General features: G+C 51.7%; 1 protein-coding gene across 2 annotated transcripts in view; it reads right to left on the minus strand.

Moving 5' to 3' along the window:
• The window catches only part of NSD3 (nuclear receptor binding SET domain protein 3), a 1,769,888-nt gene that overhangs the window by 1,156,257 nt on the left and 587,404 nt on the right, over positions 1 to 26,227 (minus strand). For both annotated transcript variants that reach the window (XM_086943639.1, XM_086943638.1), the window contains exon 7: positions 11,016 to 11,116. In XM_086943639.1, the coding sequence (XP_086799765.1) occupies positions 11,016 to 11,116 (101 nt within the window). The remainder of the gene's footprint in view (positions 1 to 11,015; positions 11,117 to 26,227) is intronic.

Below are 26,227 nucleotides of genomic sequence, written 5' to 3' on the forward strand. Positions count from 1 at the left end.
TTACAAATCAGATCCGGTCATAACACTCCAGAGATTAGAGCAGATAATAGCAGAATTTGGAGCCCTATCAGGGTACTCGGAGAACCACTCAAACAGATATGTGTTGGAACGTTGAGGGGTGGGCGGAGAGGGTCAGCTCGGAGATCAAATATTTAGGGATAACGCTTGTTGAATCTCTGGACGGTATTCCACTACGTAACTTAAAATGGGTATAAAAGGAGGTGGATATATTGCTGCCCAGGTGGAGGAATCTGCCCTTAATCTATGGGTGCGTGAATTTAGTAAAGATGCAGATTCTCCCAAAATGATCCATCTCTTTGTCAAAAAATCCCGGTCCGCTGTGTGGCTCAACGGGGCATGTCAGCGTAGGACAGCCGCAGAGCCTGGTATCGGCAGGCGGACCAGGAACTACGAAGACCAGCATGCCTGGTGCGACCAGCGCGCACACGGAAATGCGTATTTAAGGCGCACAGGAACAAGTGACGGTGTCGGATATTTTGATCCTTGCCGGCCTCCTTGTTTACCGCAGAAGAAATGTGTTACTTACCTGTAACTGCAGTTATCCAGTATTGGTGTCTTTCATAGTTTCACATGCCTGAATCAATCCCCGTCGTCAAGACGGGAGTCTCCGGTACATAGAAAAGTAATGTCCTATAAACATACATAGAGATGGGAATGCTTTTGAACATTCCGTATCCAATGTCGCCCCGAGAAAGGTAAGAACTCGGGAGGGCTGTAAGGTTGACTTCTCGTGATTGAGCGTCAGACCCAGTTGCTGGAAAAGATTGAGACAGGTGCTGGAGGACTTGACTGCGCCATTTATAGATGGTGTTTTTACCAGCCAGTCGTCCAGGTACGGGAAGACTTGGTGTCCTTGTTGACGTAGGAAGGCTGCCACTGGGAAGAGGCACTTAGTGAAAATTCTGGGTGCCGACTTGAGGCCGAATGGGAGGACACAGAATTGATAGTGCTGACCTGCCACTGCGAATCTGAGGAATTTCCTGTGGCCTTTGTGAATAGGGATGTGGTAGTATGCGTCTTGCAGGTCTAAAGACGTCATAAAGTCTCCTTCCTCTAGTGACCCCAAGATCTCTTGGATAGTCACTATACGGAACGATTGACTCTTCAAGAATGTGTTGAGTGCCCTGAGGTCTAGGATGGGCCTCCATTTCTTCCCTTTCTTTTGTATTAGAAAGAAGCGGGAATAGAATCCCTTTCCTCTGTGAGCTGCTGGTACTCGCTCTATCGCTCCTTTCTTTAACATTGATTAGACCTCTTGAAGGAGTCATCGTAAACGCCTGTGTTGAAGCTTGCGAGGAGGAGTTGTCGGGGGAATTGAATCGAAATCCAACAAATGTCCGAATTGGATCAATTGGAGCACCCACCGATCCATTGTAATTGATCTCCAATTGTTGAGGAAGTGTGTTAGCTTTCCTCCAAGTTTGAAAAAATTAGATTGTGGACGGACTGGCTGTTGGAAAAGGTCATTGGCGTCCGCCAGCGGTTTTCCTCTGATTTTTTCCCCTGTAGTTAGACCTTCCATACGAGGTCTGACGACCTTGTTGCTGTTGTCGCTGTTCATCTTGCGATCTGCCTTGGTTATAGGAGTATGAGGATTTGCTCTGGTAAGAACCTCTGTAAGAGGATTGACCTCTACCCCTGCTCCCTCGAAAGGACTGGTTCTTAAACTGCAATGTGCCCAGCGCTCGTACCGTGTCCGTATCTTTTTTGATCGTTTTTTAGGGCCTCATCGATTTTCTCCCCAAAAAGGTGCTGGCCGTCGTAGGGCATGTCCAGTACCTTAGTTTGGACCTCTTGGCGAAAGGATGTAGCCTTAAGCCACCCCTGCCTTCGCAAAACCGCGGCCCCTGCAAGGTGTCTGAAGCCGGTCATTGCCACATCTACGGCACAATCGATAATTTCTGATGCCGATGTTTGGCCTTCCTTAAGGAGTGATTGAACTTCCTCTTTCAAATTATCTGGTAGTTCCGCCAGATACGGGGCAATATCCTCCCACAATTGCCTATTGTAGCGGCCTAGTAGCGCAATGGAATTAGACACTTTAACAGTCATGGCCGACGTGGTGGAAAAGCGTTTGCCAATACTGTCAATCTTCCTGCCCACCTTGTCCGGTGGAGCTGACAATGGGGATGGCGGATTCTTCTAGTTCTTTTGTGCTACCTGGGTAACCACAGAATCTGGCTTGGGATGCCCAGTAAGGCAGGCTGGTGCTGTTGTTGGTGCCTTATACTTCTTGTCCAGCCGTGGAACTACTGCGGAGACAGGGGCTGGTGTCTGCATCAGCTGTTTTCCCTGTTCCCATATGTGCTCAATGATAGGAATTGATCTTGTTGTTTTCCTAACCGGGTCTTTAAAATCATATAGGAAGCAGTCTGTTTCATGGGATTCCATTGTCATATGGAATCTCGTGGCCACTCTCTCCACTAAATTGTGAAATCCGCCAATGTCCACTGGCGGTGAATCCGAGGTAGTGGGTTCAGGTGTACCCGGAGATGGAGCGATGTAGTCCTCATCGTCCCTATGGTCGGACTGGTCGTCCCGAACCTCTCCCTCTTCTGGTCCTTCGACATCTTCGTCAGAAGACGGGACATTGTGCACTGGTTCTCTTTCCTGATGGATCACCAAAGGTGATGGTCTAGGACGTGAGGATGGTGTCGGTCCAGATGTAACTGGATTTTCTTCCGTTGATGGGGCAGTGATTGGTTCAGGAAAGCGCTGCTTGTAGTCTTGGATCAAGAACCGTAAGTCTGAAACTATAGACACCGGAAGGCATACCATAGGTGTAACCTCCGTCTGGACATGCGAATGTTCAGCCTCTTCTGTATAAACCATCTCACTTCCCTCCTCATCGGTGCTTTGGCACTTTACTATGAGATCCGAAGGACTGGTGGCCTGTCCGTACTGGTCTTTGTCTGATTCCTCGTCCTGCAATACATGTGACGGGGAAGCTTTTGCACCCTACTTGGAGATGTTAAGTCAGGGGTTATTGGTTGTTTCGTGCTCTTTTTCGTAGGTGGCTGACTGGCAGCTGACAACGGAGAAATCAAGTCCGATTGTTTCCATAGCGTCGACGATGGTGTCGTCCTCGACTGAGTTTCAATCGTCGTCGATGGTGTTTTCGTCGACGGTATCCTCGTCGACTGTACCTTCGTCGACAGCTCAGTCGCTGATGGTGCGCTCGTCGACTTTGTCTTCACCGTCGTCTGTGTCTTCGACGACGGCACGCCGGACGACAAGGGTGTCTTCGTCGACGGCGTCAACGGTTTTGGCTTTGTCGTCGACGCTGATGTCGTCGTCGCCGACTGAATATTCGTCGAGGGCTTTGTAATAAGGATAATCGACGACAGGCTTACCGGCCGTCGACGATGGTGTAGTTGTTGTCGTCGTTGAGAATGCTGACGACGCCATCATCGTCGACACCGTCGTCGTCGATGTAGAAACATAGACTGTAGACACAGTCTTCTTCAGCGCTGAGGTAAGCGTCAACGAAATCGTCGTCGGCGAAGGCGCAGGCTTCCTGAAGGCAGGAAGCTCCTTGTCAGACGTTGTAGATTTTACCTCAGAAGACTTTTTGACAGTCTTTTTAGGAGGAACGTCTGTAGGGCTAGGGGAAGCAACCCTTGGCCTCTTCAAGGATAATTTAGATGAAACTGAAGCCATCTCACTGTCTTCTGAAGACTCCAGGTCGTCTCTGGTTTTCAGCCTGTTCAACCAGAGGAGCAGCCGGCCTTCTCGGTCTTTTAGTGTTTTTGTAGAGAATGTTCTACAAATTCTACACTCTTTAGGAGAATGGTCTGGATAAAGACAGTATAAGCAGGTTTCATGCTCATCATCGACGTGGAGCCTCTTCTTACCACAAGAAGAGCAGGCTCTGAAGAGACCCTTCTTCTGTTGATCAGCCATGGCGTATTTATGAAGGAAATATCCAATTTCTGATAAGAAAAGAGACTAAAGTAGGAAACCTGAGGAGAACTCAGGTGGAGACTCCCTAGCACAACATGCGGTAGAAAATCTGAGAGACTGAGGCTCCTGACAGGAAGGTTCTAGAGGCAGGTGGTAGCTGATTGGCTACCTTCTGGAGTTTGGTCCTTTTTACAAAAGGACATAGGCTACTAAGGCAAGGTCCTTAGGCCTACTTTCCTCTATGTATGTCTATAGGACATTACTATTCTATGTACCAGAGACTCCCGTCTCGGTGACGGGGAATGATTCAGGCATGTGAATCTATGAAAGACACCCATAATACAGGATAAACCTTGTTGTCCGTAGAAGCCAGACCTGTGTTGTATTGCGGAAGACCGTGGACCCGCTTTACATAGACTCAAGATCAGAGACTGAGGTAAGACGAGCGGCCGCTTGTTTCACCTTCGCACCGAAGGAGTCTTGGTCGAGTGTTGCTTTCTACACTCCCAGGACAGAGATTGGGCAGAGACGCACACCAAGGGAGGTGTTTGCCGCGTCTCTGCTTGGGTATTGTTGGAAGCTTACCGGAGAAAAACCGAAAGGTGTAGTAGCTGTCACTAACCCTTGTGTACCGCATATCAACCGGTGTAGAGCTACCCTGCGTTCAGACGCCTAAGGTAGAGCGGCCGCTCCCGTCAACACAAACAGGACACTACGGTAGAGTGCTGGGCATTCCTGAGTGCTGTTTTCCTCAGTGCGAAGGTCATCAACTTACGCGCTGCCACGCAAGGGACAGAATGAGCCCCATCAGCCGAATTCGAACGGCATTGTCGGCGGTTACTTTGCACGGTGCCCTCCGTTGGAAAAATACCGGGACCGGTATTTATGCGGAGGACGGTTGGAACTCTGCCCTGCTAAGGACCAGGGCGACGGCTGATGGGTATCGTTATACTTTTTTGTTTCATTATTATTTAGCTCTATATGGATGGGAGTACCCTCACCATAGCGAGACAGTGAAGCACTTATTCATTATTCTTTTACCCTTAAATACTGTGTACATTAAACAGTTGCTGTTTTAGCAAACCTAACACCTTGTTGTTGTGTGGCTATTATCGTCTCCCCGATCCCGAGATCTTAGGAAGATTACACTCTTTAACAGTACACACTACATTCCCAAGATCAAGTTTGGACAAAATCCAGACTGGATTTCTAGAGGGGCCAGATTGTCTTAGAAAAAGCTTAGTCGTGGCCTAGAAAAGGGCAGACTGGCCCTACCAGACCTAAACATATATACTGTGTGGCATTCCAGTTCAATAATGTCTGGGTGTTGTTGGGCAACCGAATAATTCTGCCAGGGAATGCTGCTGGGGGAAATCAAAGGGAGGAGGGTGCTGGTGGGTTTTTGTATACATTTGGTGCTCCAGAGTTTTATTTTAATAAGTTAAGACTGAAAGTCTTAGAGTATGCACTCTTCTCATCTTTGGTGCAAGGTGAGGAGAAAAATTGGTATTGGCTACTATTCGGATTTTGCACCTTTTTGGGGCTCCCCTAGAATCCCACAATGCATGCAAGATGTATTGAGTCTTCCATTACGACAGGCAGGGATAGACACCAGGGGGAGATGTGATGTCAGAGCAAGGGATACTACCTTGGGAAGTTTTGAGAGCCAAAGTTGGAGACAAACTATCCAGGTTTAAATAAGTACAACTTTCTTCCTGGCTGGCGGCCTCAAAATTAGAGACAAGGTGAGACTTGGATTTTGAGTTCTCCCTTCAGGATAGAAGAACAAAGAGCAAATGCAGCGGATTCCGAGGCACTCTGATCGAGCAGTCGGAGACTTGCAGACGCTACGGTAATATGAAAAATGAAGGACCAGAGGTAGATCCCAGGGGGAAACAGGAGCAGGAACGACAGGCTGTTGAAGAGAAAAACTGTGAAGAAGCCGGACGCCGAGGACTCAAAAGAGAGGAGAGTTACCCCCCTGATAGCCTTAATGGCGGACCACTGGCCGCGGAGAGGAGAAATCGATAGCCCAAGCAAAAACTCATCCCAGAGGAACTCAAGCATAGAACCCCTCCAGCACCCCATCTCACAGGAGTCAGAAAGAAACCACCGCGAAGAACACCAGCGTTGGCAGAAGAGCATCCTGAGGGGAGGCAGAGAGATCCAACCAAGGCCTCCCGAACCACCCTGTAATCTCCTGAAAGACCAGAAGAGGAAACCGATGAAGGAAGAAGGGGACTCGCAAGCCCATTCTCCCTCCCTGGTAGATAGATCTCTGTCAGACCCAGCAGGTTGGTTTTCACCCAAGCCGCAATCTGATCTGCCAGGAGAAGCAAAAGAGGGAAGCTAGTGCTCCCCCCCCCCCCAAATGATTCAAATAGGCACGGGCCACCTGATTGTCTGTCTGGACTTGAACACACTTGTCCTTCAGATGACGGGCAAAGTGCAGGAGCGCCTTGAACACCGCTGCCAGTTCCTTCCAATACGAAGACATCCAGCTCTCCGCGGGGGACCGAGGACCCTGAGCAGAAAGAAATCCCCCCCCCCCCCCCCCCCCCCAAAGGCTGGCATTAGTTGTCTGGGAACAGGGTACAGGAGGAACCAGGGGCTCCCCCTTCGCCAGATTGTCCACCACCAGCCACCAACGCAGCTGGAGAGAAATGGCGGGAGTCACCTGAACAGAGGCATTGAAATCTTGGGACCCCAGATTCCAGTGAGACAGACGGTGATACACCAGATGGAAGAGGTGTCTGTGAGCCCAAGGAACCAGAAAAAGGGAAGCAGCCATGTCCCCCTGAACCTGCAACCAGTCCCTTGCAGAAGCCGACAGAGCATACAGGAGGGACTTCAAAAGAGAGCTGAGGGGAAGCTGGGAGGCCGGAGGAAGAAACACCATACCCAACCGGGTACTGAAGAGAGAGCCGATGAACTGGAGTTCCTGAGACGGGATGAGGTGGGACTTGTTGTGATTCAAAAAGAACCTGTGGACTCCAGACAATTTCACACCAACGTCACATCCTCCTGGGCCTTAAGGAAAGACGAGGAAGAAATCAACCAGTCATCAAGGTAGGGAAACAAAAGTACCCCGGTGCATGCAACAGACCCACCAGGGGAGCCAGGACCTTAGTAAACACCCGAGTGGTGGAGGCCAAACCAAAGGGGAGGTCACAAAACTGGAAGTGTTGTCCCAGGGCAAAGAACCGTAAACACCTTTGGAAGAGAGGATGCACAGGAATATGGAAATAAACATCCAAAATATCCCAGGATGACAGAAAGGTTCCAGGAGGAACAAGGGGCAGAATCTTCTGCAAACTCACCATCTTGAATCTCTGGTAAGGCACATAGGAGCCGTCTTGAGATCGCGGTCTTGAGATCCAGAACAGAGCTGAAACCCCCGGACGCCTTCTGCACCAGGAACATCAGAGAGTAGCAACACTGTCTCAACTTCTCCCCAGGAACAGGACTGATGGCACCCTTCTGGAGAAGATCCAAGATCCCCTTCTTCAACACCGGTAACATCAGAGTATTCCACGGAGACGGATGGGGACAAAAAGATCTGGAGGTCGAGAAGATAAGTCGATAGAATAACCTTCGACCACTAGGCCAAGAACCCAGTAATCGGCGACGTTGTGAGTCCAAGCGGAAGAAAACTGTCCAATTCGGCCACCCACCCTGAGAAAGTCAGGACTTTGGAGTGGTAGTGGTAAGGGTAGCACCTGCGGGCTGTTGCCGGGACTTTGCAGAGAAAGGGGTGCCACATGTCACGGCACCTTCCATGAAAGGGCTGGGAGGGACCCTTCCCAGCCGAGGGGGATTCCCAAATGCACGCCTATAAACAAATTCTCGACCTCTCAGGCCAGGCCACAGAGGCATTGGGAACTTACTATACTCCACTCACTTCTCAAGTTGAGGTCCAAACTACTTAGCTCCATAAAAAGATAAGCGTGACAGGAGGGACTTCTGGGAGGCCTCAGCCTTCCAAGACCTCATCCAGATGTTACGACGAGCATAACCAATGGAATCAGAAATAGCCGCTGCAGATTACCGAGTCAAACGTAATGTCAGACAAGAAGCGAATCGGTAACTCCGAAGGGAACAGACGTGAATTATCGTCCCCCCCCTTGCTGAGGTCCTCAGATAAGGCCGAAAAATCATGCAGAACTGATTGAACCATATAAGAGGCTTAAGCACGAGCCCTGATGTAAACGTTAGTGGCAGAGCAAGCCCACTTGGCAGCACTGTCCACCTTCTTATCAACAGGATAGTTGGGAGAGGAGTCCTCCAAGACTATGGAACCACTGGAGGCCAGACCTACCATCAGAGAGTCCACTTTCACTTGGGGGGTGGAACTCCGTCGAGAAGTACTTCTTAGCAAGGAAGGACCCAGCTTTCTTGACATCCTACCATTCCCTGGCCAGAACTCCCCGGATGGCCTTATGGATGGGAAGAGCGTCAGGCTCTTTCCAGCGGTACCGAGAGAAAAAATCCTTCTCATTCAGAGGAACAACAGTCTGAAGGCCTAATTGTCCTTCAAGTGAGTCATGAACACCTTTAACTCGGTGCCTTTAACAAAGCATCCTCGCTGTTCCTCATCTGAACCATCAGAGTCCAGTTCAGGCTGAGAAATAACCTTGGGAATCTTAGGGACCGGCCAACCCGAGCCACGAAGGAAGAGTACACCGCCTTATTAATCATCGCCTGAAGGACATCAAGGTTTATGCCCACAGGCTGCTGGGAAGAAGCAGGTTCAGACTCTGAACCAGAAGACTGATGCTTAAGCTTCTCAGAACGTTTACTCCCCCATGGCCGCAAAAACACTACTGCTGATAAGGAGGAGGCACCAACAATTTAAAGGGATGTGACACACCATTGCTAAGCAACCGGCACCCCGCCCCAAGACCCCCCCCCGACATGATGCGGCACACAGAACATGATCATTCTGTGACCATACACAGCCCCAGGAACCTGCCCCACAGCAGAGATAGGGGCTGCCGGGAACTGCACCCAGGTAAGCCAGATCGCAAGGAGACTCGGACGCCCTAACAGAAATGCAAATAACAAAATCAAGACCAGGATTAGGAGTGGCACAAGCGCCAAAATACACCGTCGCAGCTCCCTAGTCGCTCACTGCAGGAGCGGCGGCGTAAAAAAGAGCAAAGTCAGCTAGCACCCTCACTCTCCCAATCCCCCTGCGCAGGAGTGGAGGTGAGGATGAAACTCCACATATAAACTGCCGCCCCAGCAGGAGTGGTAGCAGCAAGAAGTGTATCATAACAAAAATAAGTAGGAGACGCCACAGCAGCCCCTACAAAATAAAAAATATACTTACCACCAAAGCAGTAGGATAATGGGTGTTACAGCTGGAACACGGAGAAAAAAACAGGATGTGTTCTTTCGTTGCTCCACACTTATAGGTCAGGTGACAGGTACTCCTGTTGGCTGCCATATTGGATGGGGATATGGGTGAATGCTGTACCTGGATCACATAGTGCTCCTGGGTGACAGTGAGGAGGAAGATGGAGGAGGAGGGTAATGGGAGAATGCAGGAGCAGATGAGCAGCATGCAGGAGACATGACCAGTAAGAAGAAATTGAACAAGCGAGACGTGGAACCCAACCAATGGTAAAAATTTTAAGTAATGTGCAGGCTCCAAGCCCGTTATTAAGCTTTCTTTTTAAATTTACAATAGCTTTACTGACAGTGCATCAATGCTGTAGGCAAAACTTAAAAAGGAGCAATAATGCGATGGCAACATCATTTTGTAGGCATGTGCACCACAAGCGCCTACAAAATTAAGCAAGCACATTTTTTAAAAATATAACGAGTGGGAGCAGCAAATAAAATGAACTCCTTAAGTTGAAGTGCAAGTGGAGCAGAAAGGAGGGTGTGGGTGGGGAAAGCAACACAGAGGTCACAAGTAGGGAGGAGCAGTAATGGGCGAGAGAGCCACATTTGGCGGTAGACAAAAAACACAGGTGAGAAAGCAACAGAAAAACATGAGGATGAACATAGCATGAGGGGCAGGGAGCAGCATATTGGCAACAGGGCAACACTGAGTGCAGGGGGACAAGTACACGAGGGGGAGCCAGCTGGAAAGCACATGCACTCTCATGGACTGCTTAAAACAAAGACAAAAGTGCTGCTTGAAAAGTAAGCAGTGGAAGCACAGAAACAAGCCAATCAAACGAGATCGGAAAAAGGCTATACTCCATGGAAGGACCAAACAGATTGACTTGCTGGGACACAAATAAGAAGCAGCCAAATAAGAGTGACAGGAAAGCTAACCAGACAGCTGTGCTATCTGGTAGGCTCGTTCTAAAAACACTGGTCTCCATTCAATTCAACAAGCATTCATTAGCGGTCAATGCATTAATATCTCTAAGGCCAGGCTTGACTAAATGAAGGCTCTTTGGTCAGGGTTTTCCGTGTTTTTGTCCATTACATCAGCTAGCACAGAACCTAGCGTTCAGAATGGTGTGTAAGGTCTTAGGACAAATATCCATATATCCATCGATATCAGAAACAGCACTTGTTTCCAATTCAGCAACTAAGTCACTTTAAGACCATTACATTGCTCAAAGGCCCTTTGATCAACTAAAGCTCTGAATCTGTATAATTGTTTCGGCAACTGCATGTTGTACAGTACAAAATGGTTCAAACAAAACATAGAACAAAGGAAGCTGTAGCTGCTAATAATTTTAATAGCAGCAGAATGTAAGGCCCAAATGAAAGTCGAAGGTTCCATTAAAGTACCAGCCCTTCAAAAGTGAAGTTCCAAAGCAAAGAGAACAATAACCAATACATAAGGTAAAATCACAACATATTCTTGTAGCAGAAAGCACCCTACACATCTCAATTAAAAAGTCTTTAGAAAAGTTGTAGTAAAAATCAGTGAATGTGAATAAGAGTGAATTTGTTTTAGAGCAAACATTGCTTTTGTCCACGAGGTCATGTCCTGATGCGTGAAGATAGCTTGAGGAAGTACGACTGACATGGCATTAGAACCCTTGTACCCTAGAAACACTTTAATTCACTTACAGATATTAACTGCAGTGCCATTCACATAAAATTATTTGGAGATAGCCTACCTGTTCTTTTCTCAATTTTTTCTTTGGGGCAGCTTCTACGGACTTCTCGGAGTCAGAGCGTGTTCTGTTTGATCGTCGCTGAGGTTTCTTTTCTAAGGCGGCTAACAAAGTAAAGAACATCTATAGTTGACTGTTATTTCATTTTTAATTGTCTCGTATATGACACCTTCATATGCATATTTTACTAATCATTTATCAGTCGGTGTAAAATCTGCAGGATTGATACTTGCTCAGAGGTTATGCCTAAATGTTCTTTTTACATTTCTATTTAGAAAAACAATCCCAACAAAAATAGAAAAGGATTGATTTCATAATTTTTGGTTCTCGGTGATAAAGAATGGAGACTCCACAATAAATTCATACAAACATTGCATAACATAGTTATTCTACATTAAGGCACGGTACAATCATGTGTCAAACAACATATATCCATCTTGTGGAGGTGAAGAATAAAATACCTTCCCGTTACTGTGGTGCTCCAGTTTTTGTATGTTCTCATATATTTCCATAGCTTAAATGTATACTCTGTCGCAGGCTGGGGATACTTGGTGTGCTTTGATACTTAACCGTTCACATTACAAAAGTAGCCCATCCACCTTATTTGGGTTCATTCCTCTGCAATCAACTGATGCATCAACCTGAAGCATTGACCTTATAGTACAGCTTATATTTGAGCAGGGTAAGCTTTTTTATGTCTTTCTCATACCCTAGAGTAAGATTGTTCTTGTGTTATTCCAAAGGTGGGAGGGATGGAAGGGCAGGGGTGAGAGCAAGCACCGAAGAGGCAGCATGCCAATCCAAACTCATACCTCCCAGTTTCACAGTTGTGGTGATGGCAGCCAGTGCCGTGCTGTGACATGTCAAATGCCTGAGCGGAGGATCCAGAGTCAGAAGACACCAAAAGCTGACAATACTAGTCAGAACGACTGAATCAGTACGTATGGACACAGCTTGAAGAAGATATTAATGGCTGATCTACTGGGCTGCACGAGCAAGAGAGCCCCTACCACCATCAGGTACCATAACTGCCAGGCAAGGGCACGGAAAATACATTTAGCTTCTACAATCTTGTGGTGCTCTGTGCCTCTAATAGCATTATGCTTCTAACCACTACATTCTGATCAATACCTCAAACAGTTAATTCCCCACCTGTATAATATCACCTTGCACTAGACTGGACCCATAAGATTTTTTTAGCCCCTGCACACCAGTAAGTGGCATCATGCTAATTCACATTGACAACATTCTGTTCCGCCCGAGGTGTAATTGTAAATACTCCTCCGGGTTGCTGATGTCAGTTTCCATGCCTTCAAGCGTGGATCAAAAGCTAGCTGATACTTTTTTCTCATCAGCTGATGAGCCTTTTCTCGTAAATCTTCCCACTTGCAAGGGGTTATGCCCCCGTCTTAAAACCACAGGGATAAGCCAATTCATTTTCCCATAATCTATCCCCCACACAGAGTCGAAAAGAACTAAAGCATTTGGGAAGAGGATGTTTTCTTTAGATAGCCTCGCCCTCAGGTCAGTCAATACAGCTGTTTACTGGGAACGTATTCCCATGCATTATGGGACTCTGTGACAGAAATCTGGTCTGCAGTCGCAGAGGAATTGCACCCCAATATGACACAGACCATCCAGGATGGCCAGGCTGAGGCCAAGTAAGTCACCCGATTGGGCCTGGACACAACAGACTGATTAGGTAGAGCGGTTGCCATTAGTGTGGTGCTCCAATCGCCAAACATGGATGAGATCCATCAGCTTCTTGGCTGACATTCAGGCGTCAATCATGGATTTGCCTAATGACAGGTTTCACCTTTTTGGCGACTAGTTCAACTCCACCCTGGATTGCTTTTAAGAGAGTAGAGATGCTGCAAGCTCCTTTCGTCTTTTCACACATGCAAGGCAGTGTCCTCAAGAGTTTTGCCCTTTTGAGCCAACGCTAGGGACCGAGTATTCAGGCAGCATCAAGGCCCACCACAAGGCACCCCAGTCATTTCGGGGTCTGGGTAGGACATCTGGTAGATAGCATCCAGAACCAACAGGAGAACAGAACTTCACAATTCCCAGCATCTCCAGTAGCAGCCTCCAGGCACATGCAAACCCTGTGGAAGGCAGGATCACTCATTTTCTCCACAGGTTGCAAGTCATAACATCCCAGTCATTCCTTTTCACCTATTCCACCTACATCACTCTTGACCCTGCTTGCAGGTCAGGCCGCTCCCCACGCCGCACAGCACCTCTGCTGTGTCCGTGCCTCTCCCCCCTGCTGTCGTAAGTTCGCTGTTCCATCGCGCCACTCGGTGCCTGCTGTGTACCTGGTTTACTGCCCTTTATTCTCTGTGCCCCTTGGTATTGTTCAAGTGCTTGTTTCTTCTGCCATTTGTCGTCCACTATTTAATTTCACTGGTCCCTGACCCCCTCTTTTCAGCCAGAACCCCGCTCTGCCCCCTGCTGCTTCCCTGCAGCCCGCCCCCTCGCTCTCCTATAGGCCACCCGCTCCCGCCTCCCAGCTGCTCCTCCCTCCCTGCTCCCATTATAAGGAGGCCGCGCAGCGGGCGCGCCAGGCAAGCCTGTCTACGCCCGTCCGCGGCTGGACCGTGCCCAGCGCCAGAACCCCTGGACCCCGGAGATGCCACGACGCCCGATTGCACTACGACACCAGCCCCCTCCACATACTCAACCCGGACCGAGAACTCCCCTGCTACCGAGCAACCCCGAAGCGCACCCATGGACCCTTCACCTGCCGGAACTGCAACTTCACCAGCATCCGTCCAGCCACACCGTCAAACCAAGAAACCCAAATACCTCAGATGCATCCTCAACACCCGCTCCGCCCAAAAACACGCCATCGAGCTCTGGGACCTCCTCGACTCTAACCTCCCCTGACGTCGCCTTCCTGACAGAGACCTGGCTGAACCCTGCCTCCATACCCTACATCGCCATCGCCATCCCGGAAGCATACAAGATCACGCGCAGGGACCGCGCCAACGGAACAGGAGGAGGAATCGCCATCGTCCACAAAAACACCCACAGAGTATCGACCGACGACACCCTCAGCACCGCCGAACACATGCACTTCCAGATCACTCCCTCGCAAGACCTCTGCAACTCACTCGCCTCGTTCTTCCACCGCAAGATCGCCGACATACACAACAGTGCAACTGGACCCCGATCAGCACCGAAGACACCACCCGCACGATGAACTCCATCCACTCCGGATCACCAACCGACCCATGCCCACACCACGTCTTCAACAAAGCCGACGCCATCATCGCACCCCATCTCCGAGACATCATCAACTCCTCCTTCCACACCGCCACCTTCCCGGAGAGCTGGAAGCACGCCGAGCTGACCGCCCTCCTGAAGAAACCAACGGCGGACCCCACCGACCTCAAGAACTACCGTCCGATCTCGCTCCTTCCTTTTCCGGCCAAAGTCATCGAGAAGACCGTCAACAAACAGCTTGCCGCCTTCCTCGAGACGAACGGATCCCTCGACCCCTCGCAGTCCGGGTTTCGGGCCAACCACAGCACAGAGACCGCCCTGATCGCAACCACCGACGACATCAGAACCCTGATCGACAACAGGGAAACAGCGGCCCTCATCCTCCTGGACCTCTCTGCGGCGTTCAACACTGTCTGCCACCGCACCCTAGTGAAGCGCCTCAGCAACATCGGAATCCGAGAGAACGCGCTGGAGTGGATCATCTCGTTCCTCACCGGAAGAACCCAGAGAGTCCGCCTCCCTCCGTTCAGATCCGAGGCCACCGAAGTCATCTGCGGCGTACCACAAGGATCTTCACTCAGTCCAACCCTCTTCAACGTCTACATGAGCCCCCTTGCAGCCATCGCACGCCAACACAACCTCAACATCCTCTCCTACGCCGACAACACCCAGCTGATCCTCTCCCTCACCAATGACCCCACTACCGCCAGAGCCAACCTACACGAAGGGATGAAAGACGTCGCCGGCTGGATGAGGAACAGCCGCCTTAAACTGAACTCAGACAAGACGGAAGTCCTCATCCTGGGATCATCACCCTCCGCCTGGGAAGACTCCTGGTGGCCCCCGGCCCTGGGCACCGCCCCCAAACCAATGGACCACGCACGCAACTTGGGCTTCATCCTGGACTCCTCCCTGTCAATGACCAGACAAGTCAACGCCCTCATCTTCGTGCTTCAACACCCTGCGCATGCTCCGCAAGATCTTCAGATGGATCCCCACTGAAACCAGGAAGACCGTCACCCAGGCACTCGTCACCAGCCGACTGGACTACGGGATCACCCTCTACGCCAGAACCACAGCCAAACTTCAAAAAAGACTCCAACGCATCCAGAACGCCTCCGCACGACTCATCCTGGACATCCCCCGACACAGCCACATCACTGGACACCTGAGAGACCTACACTGGCTCCCCGTCAGCAAGAGAAACACGTTCAGACTCCTCACCCACGCACACAAGGCTCTCCACGACCTGGGCCCCAAGTACCTCAACGACCGCATGACCTTTTACACGCCCACCCTCCAGCTACCATCGACCAGCCACGCACTCGCCACCTTAACACGCATCCGCAGGGCACCGCCAGAGGAAGATCCTTCTCCTACCTGGCAGCCAAGACTTGGAACTCCCTCCCCACCCACCTTCGGCGAACCCAAGACCATCTCTCCTTAAGGAAGCAGCTCAAGACCTGGCTGTTCGAGCAGTAACATACCCCTCTCCCCCAACGCCTTGAGACCCTCCCTGGTGAGTAGCGCGCTTTACAAATGCCATGATTGATTGATTGATTGATTGATCCACACCGATCCCAACACCACCCTCAGAAGAACCCTCATCTACAGACCCCAACCACAGTTCAGGGACTCCATCGCCGACTTCATCAGCATCCACGCCCTCGCCTCCACAGACTACATCCACCTCGGGGACCTGAACTTCCACCTCGAGAACAACAACGACGCCAACTCCACCACCATGATCGACAACCTCGACAACCTCGGACTCAGACAAATTGTGACAACACCCACCCACGCCGCCGGTCACACGCTAGACCCCATCTTCTCGGCAAGCCCCCACGTCTCCTTCAACCACACCACGAACCCCACTGGACCGACCACCGCTGCGTCCACTTTACCTTCAGGAAGCTTGTAGGAGAGTAGGGCCTGCAATCCTATGGTCACCCCAGATTTTTGCTTTTTGCTTCACTGGTTTACGACTTTCCCTGGCTGTGGGCCTGCCAATCAGACCCACAGCCTAGCTGTTCTATCTCTAAATTGACATCCATGTACCTTAGGTGCATTTACCAATTGGTATTGGGTCACTCTTGTAAGTCCTTGTACAGTGTACCATAGGTACCCAGGGCATAAGTGAACCCATGGCCTACCAGAGGCTGCAGCATGTATTATGCCACTCCTGGCTGGCCATTCACATCTGACACAACTGGCTGATCAATCAGCTGGGGCAAGGTGGTGTAATCACCCTTTGCTGTAGATATAGTACATGTTAGACCTGGCACCTTGGCGTGAGTTTCCCTTCCACTTTTTGCTGTTGTGCCTCCGATGTTTTGCTGGTTTTCCGATACTCAGGGCACTGCGCCACGGCCGACCCGTGCCGCAGTGCAAGTACTCCCTACTGTGAATTGTACATGTGATTGGTATCCATGATTGGTTCATTGGATTTACTGTTAGTCCCTAGTAAAGTGCACTAGGAGTGCCATGGCTTGTGAATGCCAATACTGCTAGTGGGCCTGCAGCGCTGGTTGCGCCACCCACAGAAGCAGCCGTAAGATGTGTCTGGGGACTGCCACCGCAGAACCCGCGTGCAGTCTCGTACTGTCATGCTGGCTGGGCAAGTGCAACCACTTGCCAGCCCCGAAACCTTCCCTTGACTTCATATTAGTCACCCCTCTGGTAGGCCTGAGGGCAGGGTGCATTGTAAGTGTAAGGTAGGACAAGCCCTGATGTGTGGGGCATGTCCTAGTAGTGAATTACAACTAAATTCGTATTTCACTATTGTAAGGCTACCTGCTTCCTTTAGGCCAGGATGGGCTGCTGGAATTATTACACCCTATAATCCCAGCAGGCCCAAGGAGCATGGTAGAGAGTCATGTTTAGTATGCCTGAACTCAGGATGATAAAATATTTCTTTTAGTAAAGTTTATTTTAATATCCTGTGTTTGCAAATGCTACTTTTAGAAAGTTAGCATTTGCTTGCCTAACCATTTCAGCCCGTCTCTGCTGGTATGTGTATCCGACTGTCTGGGATGTGTGAGTGACAGGGCTGGGGGATGACAGGTGGTGAATGCGCAGATTACACCTTAGTGGGAGGTAGGAGTGGCTCTTGACTCGAAATCTAGCTGTGCTCTGCCACCACAATGCTGGCTCCACCCTCCTGGGGAGCGACTGATGACTCAGCCGACACCTGGCCCAGGAAGGGCGAAGCCCCATCAACAAGGTACTCTGGCTGCCCCTGTCCGCACAATGCTGGCTCCACCTCCTGTGGGGCGTCTGATGTGCCTGCCCCTCACACTGAAAGCCGAAGCCGGATTGCACCCAACAAGGTACTCAAGGACTGAAAGTGGCTATGCAAAGGCCCCCCTGGCCTGCGAGAACAAAAGAAATGCAGTATAAAAGAAGGAGCCTTGCTCCTTGTAAATTAGATCCTGTTTGGGCTACAGAAGGAACTCTACCCGACGAGAAGGACCGGGAAGGACAAGGAAGAGTGCTGTCTCTTGCCTGTGTCTGGTGCCTTGCTGCAGAAGGAGAGGAAAAGGAAAGACTACAAGAAGACTTTTGCTTTGAGAAACTTTGTGCCAAACTCTGCTGAAAGATCTCCAAGGGCTTGCTGTTGAACTTGCCCCCTGACCAGCGCCCCAGGACCAGTGGGCGCTACATCCTGAAGAAAGCGACTGTGTGTGCTGCTTATCGCTGCAGTACTGACAGAGGGGTCCGGGAACGCTGGGCAAGCCTGCCACGCTCCCTGTAACCAAGGCATCGACATCCCCCCGAACACCGTGACCGGGGCCCAAAGCAACAGCGAGAGCAACGTGAGGTCCAGCCGCCGCTGGCCCGAACACCGTGACCGCATCTGCACCGGGAGCCCGAGAGCAAAGTGAAGGAGGACCCGTCTGGTCCAAGCTCCCGAATTGACTGCGCTTCGAGCCATCAATCCACCTGCGAAGACGGACAGCTGCCCTATGATAACCCCCCTCTGGTCGGTAGCCTGCCCGACAGCTCAGCTGTGAACGCACAGCTGCAACCGGCCCTTGGCTGGGTATGTCCTGCACTTGGGGACTGTACTGCCACTGGCCGCCACTACACAACCGCCGCCTCCAGGGTCGGAGCGAACGACGAGGAAAGGACCCTGCCGCCACAGAGCACCGCCGCCCCGGATGACCCGTGACCTGCCCGGCTGAGAGCCGCAGCGAACAGCGACCCCGGAAAAGCAACGCGACGTGGGACAGCTCCCCTGGAAACCGCCCGCTCCACAAGAATTTGAAAGGTACGGTGTCGTATCCTCACGGTGCGAGCGACCTGCAACTCGAACTCGCACCGCGCTATCTGCTCCCAACGCGAGCCGCCTCTGAAACCGAGGCTCGCACAGCTCCTGGCCCTCGAGGCCCACGCAGAGAGCGCATTGAGGCGCTACGAGACACTGAACCTTGTCGAACCTGGACAGAAGGCCCAAAAGATTGCTTATTGCTAAAAGAGAACTGTGGCAACCTGAACTTAAGTAACCTGGAACCGCTATTGAAAGTTGTACAACTGTATTTACAAGCCTGCTTGAAATTTATATAAAGATATATTTTTACAAATACAGTTTGGTGTCATTGTGTGGTGGGTTGGTTGTGACGGTGTGATATTGCAAATGTTTAACCCTATGGGCCCCAAAGATTAGCCTAAGACTGCTTAAGCCACACTACCTAGAGGGTAAGCAGAGGTTGTCTGGAAGGTAACCCTCAGCCCTGACGAGGAAGAGAGAGTCCCTGCTTGTCGCTAGTGCTACACTGCGCCAACTAGAGCCTCCCCCTTCCTACATTGGACGCAGCGGTGAGGATTTTCGAATTTACATTTGCAGTGTCTATACCTTAACTTCTGACCATTGCACAGTGATTTCAGTCCAGTTACTTGGCCACAGGTCTTGTTGTAATTTTGCCGAGAGAAGATCCCTAGCGAAGAAACCATGCCGGGCACGAAGAGCCTGGATGGAGCGGAGTCCACGACCTCCGAGATGTTGGAGGTGGAATGGGATGCAGCAAAGCTGGATAAATACACCAGAGTTGAACGGAAGTTTTTTTGCAAGAAACTCAAGGTTCCGCACGCCGGTTGCAAGAACAAGCCAGAACTCTACAAGGCCCTGAAAGCCTGGATAGAGTCCAGAAAGCCCCCGGAGGATCAAGATGCCCTTGAGGATCAGGATGCCACTGAGGAGCAGAGGGCACCTGTGGATCTGGTGGATCTCGAAAGGCAAGACAGCGTGAACAGCTTTGGTAAAGGCCTGTCGCCAGAGGAGCTGGCGGACAGGAAGGAAACAAGGGATCATGAAAGGAAGCTGGCAGAATTAAAAATCCAACTGGAGCTTGAAACCAAAAGAATGGCGCTGGAAGAGCGAAAGCACCAAATGGATTACGAATTGAAAATGAGGGAGATGAGTCTAAAGGAGAGAAACTTGGATCATCCTCCCTCTGGTGGCAGCACAACGCCGATGCAGGTAGAGTCAAGAGTGCACATCCCCAAAGATGTAGTTAAAGAGTTCTTTAAGGGGGATGACATAGGACAGTGGTTTAGGGCATACGAGGTAGCCATGTCCTCCCACCGGGTCCCTGACAAGGATTGGGGAGCGGGGTTGTGGGGAAGGTTCCTTAGCGAAGGGCGAGATACCCTGCTAGATTTGCCCGTTGAAAACCAGAGGTCCTATTCCCACATGAAAGAAGCTTTAATGAACAGGTACGGGCTTACCCCTGAAATGTATAGACAGAAGTTTAGGGGATGTACTAAGCGGCCTGGGAATACGTATGTGGAGTATGTGACTTATCTTTGCAGAGCACTGGATGGTTGGGTGAAGGGTAGCAAAGTGAATGATTTTCAAGGTCTCTTTGATTTAATTGCATGGGAGCACCAGTCTGATCACGGTTTTCCTGAGTTACGCCAACACCTGATCGATAGCAAGCTGTCCAATCCGAGGAAGCTTGCTGAGGAGGCGGACCGCTGGCTCAGCACCAGGGTCCACAACGGTCCAGTGGGAGACTCCGCCAAGAGTGGGCAGGGTCCCCAGCAGAAGAGTGGGGGGGACAAGGGAAAACAGAAAGGGTTCCAAAAAGGCCCCCAAAGTAATCCCCAAGGGGACCAGCTGAAAGGTTCTCAGCCTCCCCCACCCCCAAAGCAGAATGGGGCCCCGACAGGTAGACCTGTTCCAAAGGGGCCTTTCAATTGTTTCAAATGTGGTGAGCCGGGGCACATATCCAGTGACCCCAAGTGTCGCCTGTTTGGAAAACCAGCACCCACTGGTGCTCCGCCCCGTCAAGTGACTAGTGTTCACTTAGGAGAAAAAGTGATGGTCCCGGGGGGTGGAGATCCCGTTCAGATGACCCTAGTCTCACTAGGAGACAGTGAGATGGTCCCGACAAACTACCTGCCCTCTAACACTAAGAAATATGGGCAGGTGGTGATCATCAATGGTAGGGAAGCTGAGGCTCTTAGAGACACAGGAGCCAGTGTGACTGCAGTGAGGCAGCACCTGGTGTCTCAAGAGCAGGTTGTACCCCGTGCCTACTGTAGGGTTATCAATGCTGATAATTCATAGAGTCGGTGTCCGATGGCTCAAGTTCCCTTCGAGTGGGGGGGGGGTCTCTGGTACTCTGCAGGTCTGTGTGAGGAAAACCATGCCTGTTGACTGTTTGCTAGGGAATGACTTGGAGCACTCCCCTTGGGAAAAGGTGGAGAAGACGACTCACCTGCGGATGGTGGGTCTGCCTGACTGGGCGTGCGTGACCACCCGGTCAATGGCAGCCAGTAGGGGTGATCAAGAGGTCCTGGGGCCTGAAGGAGAGGCCCAGGAACCGGCCTTAGGGAGAAGGTGCAGGGGGCGCGGGAAACCGGCCCCTGAAGTTCCCACGGTCCAGGAGGAAGCAGACCTTGAGGGGGATGCCCTGGAGCCTACAGGGGAACAGATTGCCGAACTGGGGGACCTGCCTGAGCTGACCCATTGGCAGCAAGAAGGAGGACCCTCCAGGGAGGAATTCTGCAAGGAGCAGAAAGAATGCCCTTCTCTCGTGGGTATGCGGCAGCAGGCTGCAGACCAGGCCAATGGTGTTCAGGCCAAAACACATTTTGTGTACTGGGAGAACGACCTCCTGTATTCAGAGCCTAAGGCTGCTGAACCTGGGTCAGCCCGTGTGCTGGTGGTACCCCAGAAGTTCAGAGCCTTCCTACTGGGTCTGGCTCACGATGTGCCTTTAGCAGGACATTTGGGGATGGACAAGACCTATGACAGGCTTGTCACCCACTTTTACTGGCCCCAAATGCACAAGAGCTCAGGCGCTCATTGTAGAACCTGTCCGACTTGCCAGGCAAGTGGGAAGAGCGGAGGAAGGAACAAGGCTCCCCTCCAACCCTTCCCTGTGGTCGGTACGCCATTCCAGCGAGTGGGTATTGACATTGTTGGGCCTCTGGACCCCAAGACAGCCATGGGCAACAGGTTCATCCTGGTCTTGGTGGACCATGCCACCCGGTACCCTGAAGCCATCCCTCTGAGGACAGTGACGGCCCCCGTGGTGGGACGTGCGCTGATGGGAATTTTCTCACGAGTAGGATTCCCTCTAGAGGTGGTGAGCGACAGGGGGACCAACTTCATATCCAAGTATATGAAGTCCCTTTGGCAAGAGTGTGGTGTAACTTACAAGTTCACCACGCCTTACCATCCCCAAGGTAACGGGTTGGTTGAGAGATTCAACCGAACCCTGAAAGGCATGATCATGGGCCTAGACGGTCCGATGAGGCGTAAGTGGGTCGTCCTCTTACCATGCCTGCTCTTTGCTTATCGCGAGGTACCACAGAAGTCCCTAGGGTTCAGTCCCTTTAAACTGCTGTACGGTCACCCCGTGAGAGGACCACTGAGTTTGGTAAAGGAAGGCTGGGAGCAATCTCCCAGGAAACCTCCCCAGAATGTATATAGCTACATGCTGGCCTTCAGAAACCAAACCAGGCGCTTCAGACAACTTGCCGAGGCAAATCTGGAAGCAAGCCAGGAGGAGATGAAGCGGTGGTACGACCAGAATGCCACTCTGGTCGAGCTTCAGCCTGGACAAGAGGTGTATGTCCTGGCCCCAGTGGAACCCTGTGCCCTTCAGGATAAGTGGACAGGTCCATTTGAGGTTGTGGAGCGCAAGAGCCCAGTGACATACTTGGTGGACATGAAGACGCCCAGGAACCCTTTGAGGGTCCTACATGTCAACCGCCTAAAGCCCCACTTAAGAAGGTCCGAAGTGGGCATGTTGTTGGCAACTGATGATGGAACGGAGGAGGAGTCGGAGCCTCTTCCTGACCTCTTAGTGGCCTGTGAGAAAGATGGGTCAGTGGATGGAGTTAACCTCTCACCCACCCTGACCCCCGAACAACAGGAAGACTGCCGCCAGTTGCTGGGGCAGTTTCCAGATCTGTTCTCCCTGGTTCCGAGTGTCACGGATTGGTGCGTCCATGATGTGGACACTGGAGACAGCTTACCTGTGAAGCATAAGGCTTACAGAGTGACTGACAGGGTCCGGGCCTGCATCAAGGAGGAGGTCTCCAAGATGCTTGCCCTTGGGGTGGTTGAGTCTTCCAGCAGTCCTTGGTCCAGCCCCGTGGTCTTGGTCCCAAAGGCTGCTGCGCCGGGAGCCACACCCGAACTCCGGTTCTGTGTGGACTACAGAGGACTCAATTCAGTCACCAAGACTGACGCGCACCCCATCCCCAGAGCTGATGAGCTCATTGATCGGCTAGGGGCTGCCCGGTTCCTCAGCACGTTTGATTTAACGTCTGGGTACTGGCAGATCGCCTTGACCGATGGGGTAAAGGAGAGGTCAGCATTCTCTACCCCAGATGGGCATTTCCAGTTCCGGGTTATGCCATTTGGAATGAAGAATGCCCCTGCCACCTTTCAAAGATTGGTCAACCAGGTGTTGGCTGGACTGGATGAGTTCAGTGCCGCCTACCTGGATGACATCGCGGTGTTCAGTGGCACCTGGCCAGAACACCTGCGACACCTCTGGGAAGTGTTGATGGCCCTGCGCAGAGCAGGCCTCACAATCAAGGCAAGCAAGTGCCAGATTGGGCAGGGTTCCATGGTGTACTTGGGACACCAAGTGGGGAGTGGCAAGGTAGCACCCTTGCAACCCAAAATCGAGACCATCCTGGCTTGGGAACCCCCCCAAGACCCAGACTGCAGTGAGAGCCTTCCTGGGGCTCACTGGGTATTACAGGAGGTTTGTCAAGGGCTATGGCACGATTGTGACCACCTTGACAGAGCTGACTTCGAAGAAGCAGCCCAGGAATGTGATTTGGACTGACACCTGTCAGAAGGCTTTTCACACCCTGAAGACTGCCATGTGCACGGCGCCCGTGCTCCTGGCTCCTGATTTCTCCAAGGAATTCATAGTGCAAACAGACGCTTCAGAGCATGGTGTAGGGGCTGTTCTTTCACAGATGACTGAGGAGGGCTTTGACCAACCCGTAGCCTTCATCAGTAGGAGGTTAATTCCACGGGAAAGTAGGTGGAGTGCAATAGAGCGAGAAGCATTTGCTGTGGTCTGGGCGCTGAAGAAGCTAAGACCCTACTTGTTTGGGTCTCACTTCCGAGTTCAGACGGACCACAGGCCCCTCAGATGGTTGATGCAGATGAGGGGTGAGAACCCGAAACTGTTGAGGTGGTCCATTTCTCTAGAGTATGGACTTTACGGTGGAGCACCGCCCTGGCACAGATCACGCCAATGCTGATGGTCTGTCCAGATTTTTCCGCCTTAGTGATGTGGAACTCCCTGGGGAAGGGTAGTTCCCCCCACATTTCAGCTGGAGGGGACACATGTTAGACCTGGCACCTTGGCGTGAGTTTCCCTTCCACTTTTTGCTGGTGTGCCTCCGATGTTTTGCTGGTTTTCCGATACTCAGGGCACTGCGCCACGGCCGACCCGTGCCGCAGTGCAAGTACTTCCTACTGTGAATTGTACATGTGATTGGTATCCATGATTGGTTCATTGGATTTACTGTTAGTCCCTAGTAAAGTGCACTAGGAGTGCCATGGCTTGTGAATGCCAATACTGCTAGTGGGCCTGCAGCGCTGGTTGCGCCACCCACAGAAGCAGCCGTAAGATGTGTCTGGGGACTGCCACCGCAGAACCCGCGTGCAGTCTCGTACTGTCATGCTGGCTGGGCAAGTGCAACCACTTGCCAGCCCCGAAACCTTCCCTTGACTTCATATTAGTCACCCCTCTGGTAGGCCTGAGGGCAGGGTGCATTGTAAGTGTAAGGTAGGACAAGCCCTGATGTGTGGGGCATGTCCTAGTAGTGAATTACAACTAAATTCGTATTTCACTATTGTAAGGCTACCTGCTTCCTTTAGGCCAGGATGGGCTGCTGGAATTATTACACCCTATAATCCCAGCAGGCCCAAGGAGCATGGTAGAGAGTCATGTTTAGTATGCCTGAACTCAGGATGATAAAATATTTCTTTTAGTAAAGTTTATTTTAATATCCTGTGTTTGCAAATGCTACTTTTAGAAAGTTAGCATTTGCTTGCCTAACCATTTCAGCCCGTCTCTGCTGGTATGTGTATCCGACTGTCTGGGATGTGTGAGTGACAGGGCTGGGGGATGACAGGTGGTGAATGCGCAGATTACACCTTAGTGGGAGGTAGGAGTGGCTCTTGACTCGAAATCTAGCTGTGCTCTGCCACCACAATGCTGGCTCCACCCTCCTGGGGAGCGACTGATGACTCAGCCGACACCTGGCCCAGGAAGGGCGAAGCCCCATCAACAAGGTACTCTGGCTGCCCCTGTCCGCACAATGCTGGCTCCACCTCCTGTGGGGCGTCTGATGTGCCTGCCCCTCACACTGAAAGCCGAAGCCGGATTGCACCCAACAAGGTACTCAAGGACTGAAAGTGGCTATGCAAAGGCCCCCCTGGCCTGCAAGAACAAAAGAAATGCAGTATAAAAGAAGGAGCCTTGCTCCTTGTAAATTAGATCCTGTTTGGGCTACAGAAGGAACTCTACCCGACGAGAAGGACCGGGAAGGACAAGGAAGAGTGCTGTCTCTTGCCTGTGTCTGGTGCCTTGCTGCAGAAGGAGAGGAAAAGGAAAGACTACAAGAAGACTTTTGCTTTGAGAAACTTTGTGCCAAACTCTGCTGAAAGATCTCCAAGGGCTTGCTGTTGAACTTGCCCCCTGACCAGCGCCCCAGGACCAGTGGGCGCTACATCCTGAAGAAAGCGACTGTGTGTGCTGCTTATCGCTGCAGTACTGACAGAGGGGTCCGGGAACGCTGGGCAAGCCTGCCACGCTCCCTGTAACCAAGGCATCGACATCCCCCCCGAACACCGTGACCGGGGCCCAAAGCAACAGCGAGAGCAACGTGAGGTCCAGCCGCCGCTGGCCCGAACACCGTGACCGCATCTGCACCGGGAGCCCGAGAGCAAAGTGAAGGAGGACCCGTCTGGTCCAAGCTCCCGAATTGACTGCGCTTCGAGCCATCAATCCACCTGCGAAGACGGACAGCTGCCCTATGATAACCCCCCTCTGGTCGGTAGCCTGCCCGACAGCTCAGCTGTGAACGCACAGCTGCAACCGGCCCTTGGCTGGGTATGTCCTGCACTTGGGGACTGTACTGCCACTGGCCGCCACTACACAACCGCCGCCTCCAGGGTCGGAGCGAACGACGAGGAAAGGACCCTGCCGCCACAGAGCACCGCCGCCCCGGATGACCCGTGACCTGCCCGGCTGAGAGCCGCAGCGAACAGCGACCCCGGAAAAGCAATGCGACGTGGGACAGCTCCCCTGGAAACCGCCCGCTCCACAAGAATTTGAAAGGTACGGTGTCGTATCCTCACGGTGCGAGCGACCTGCAACTCGAACTCGCACCGCGCTATCTGCTCCCAACGCGAGCCGCCTCTGAAACCGAGGCTCGCACAGCTCCTGGCCCTCGAGGCCCACGCAGAGAGCGCATTGAGGCGCTACGAGACACTGAAC

The sequence above is a fragment of the Lissotriton vulgaris genome, chromosome 11 (assembly GCF_964263255.1).
Source record: "Lissotriton vulgaris chromosome 11, aLisVul1.2, whole genome shotgun sequence".
NCBI classification, from domain to species: Eukaryota; Metazoa; Chordata; class Amphibia; order Caudata; family Salamandridae; genus Lissotriton; species Lissotriton vulgaris.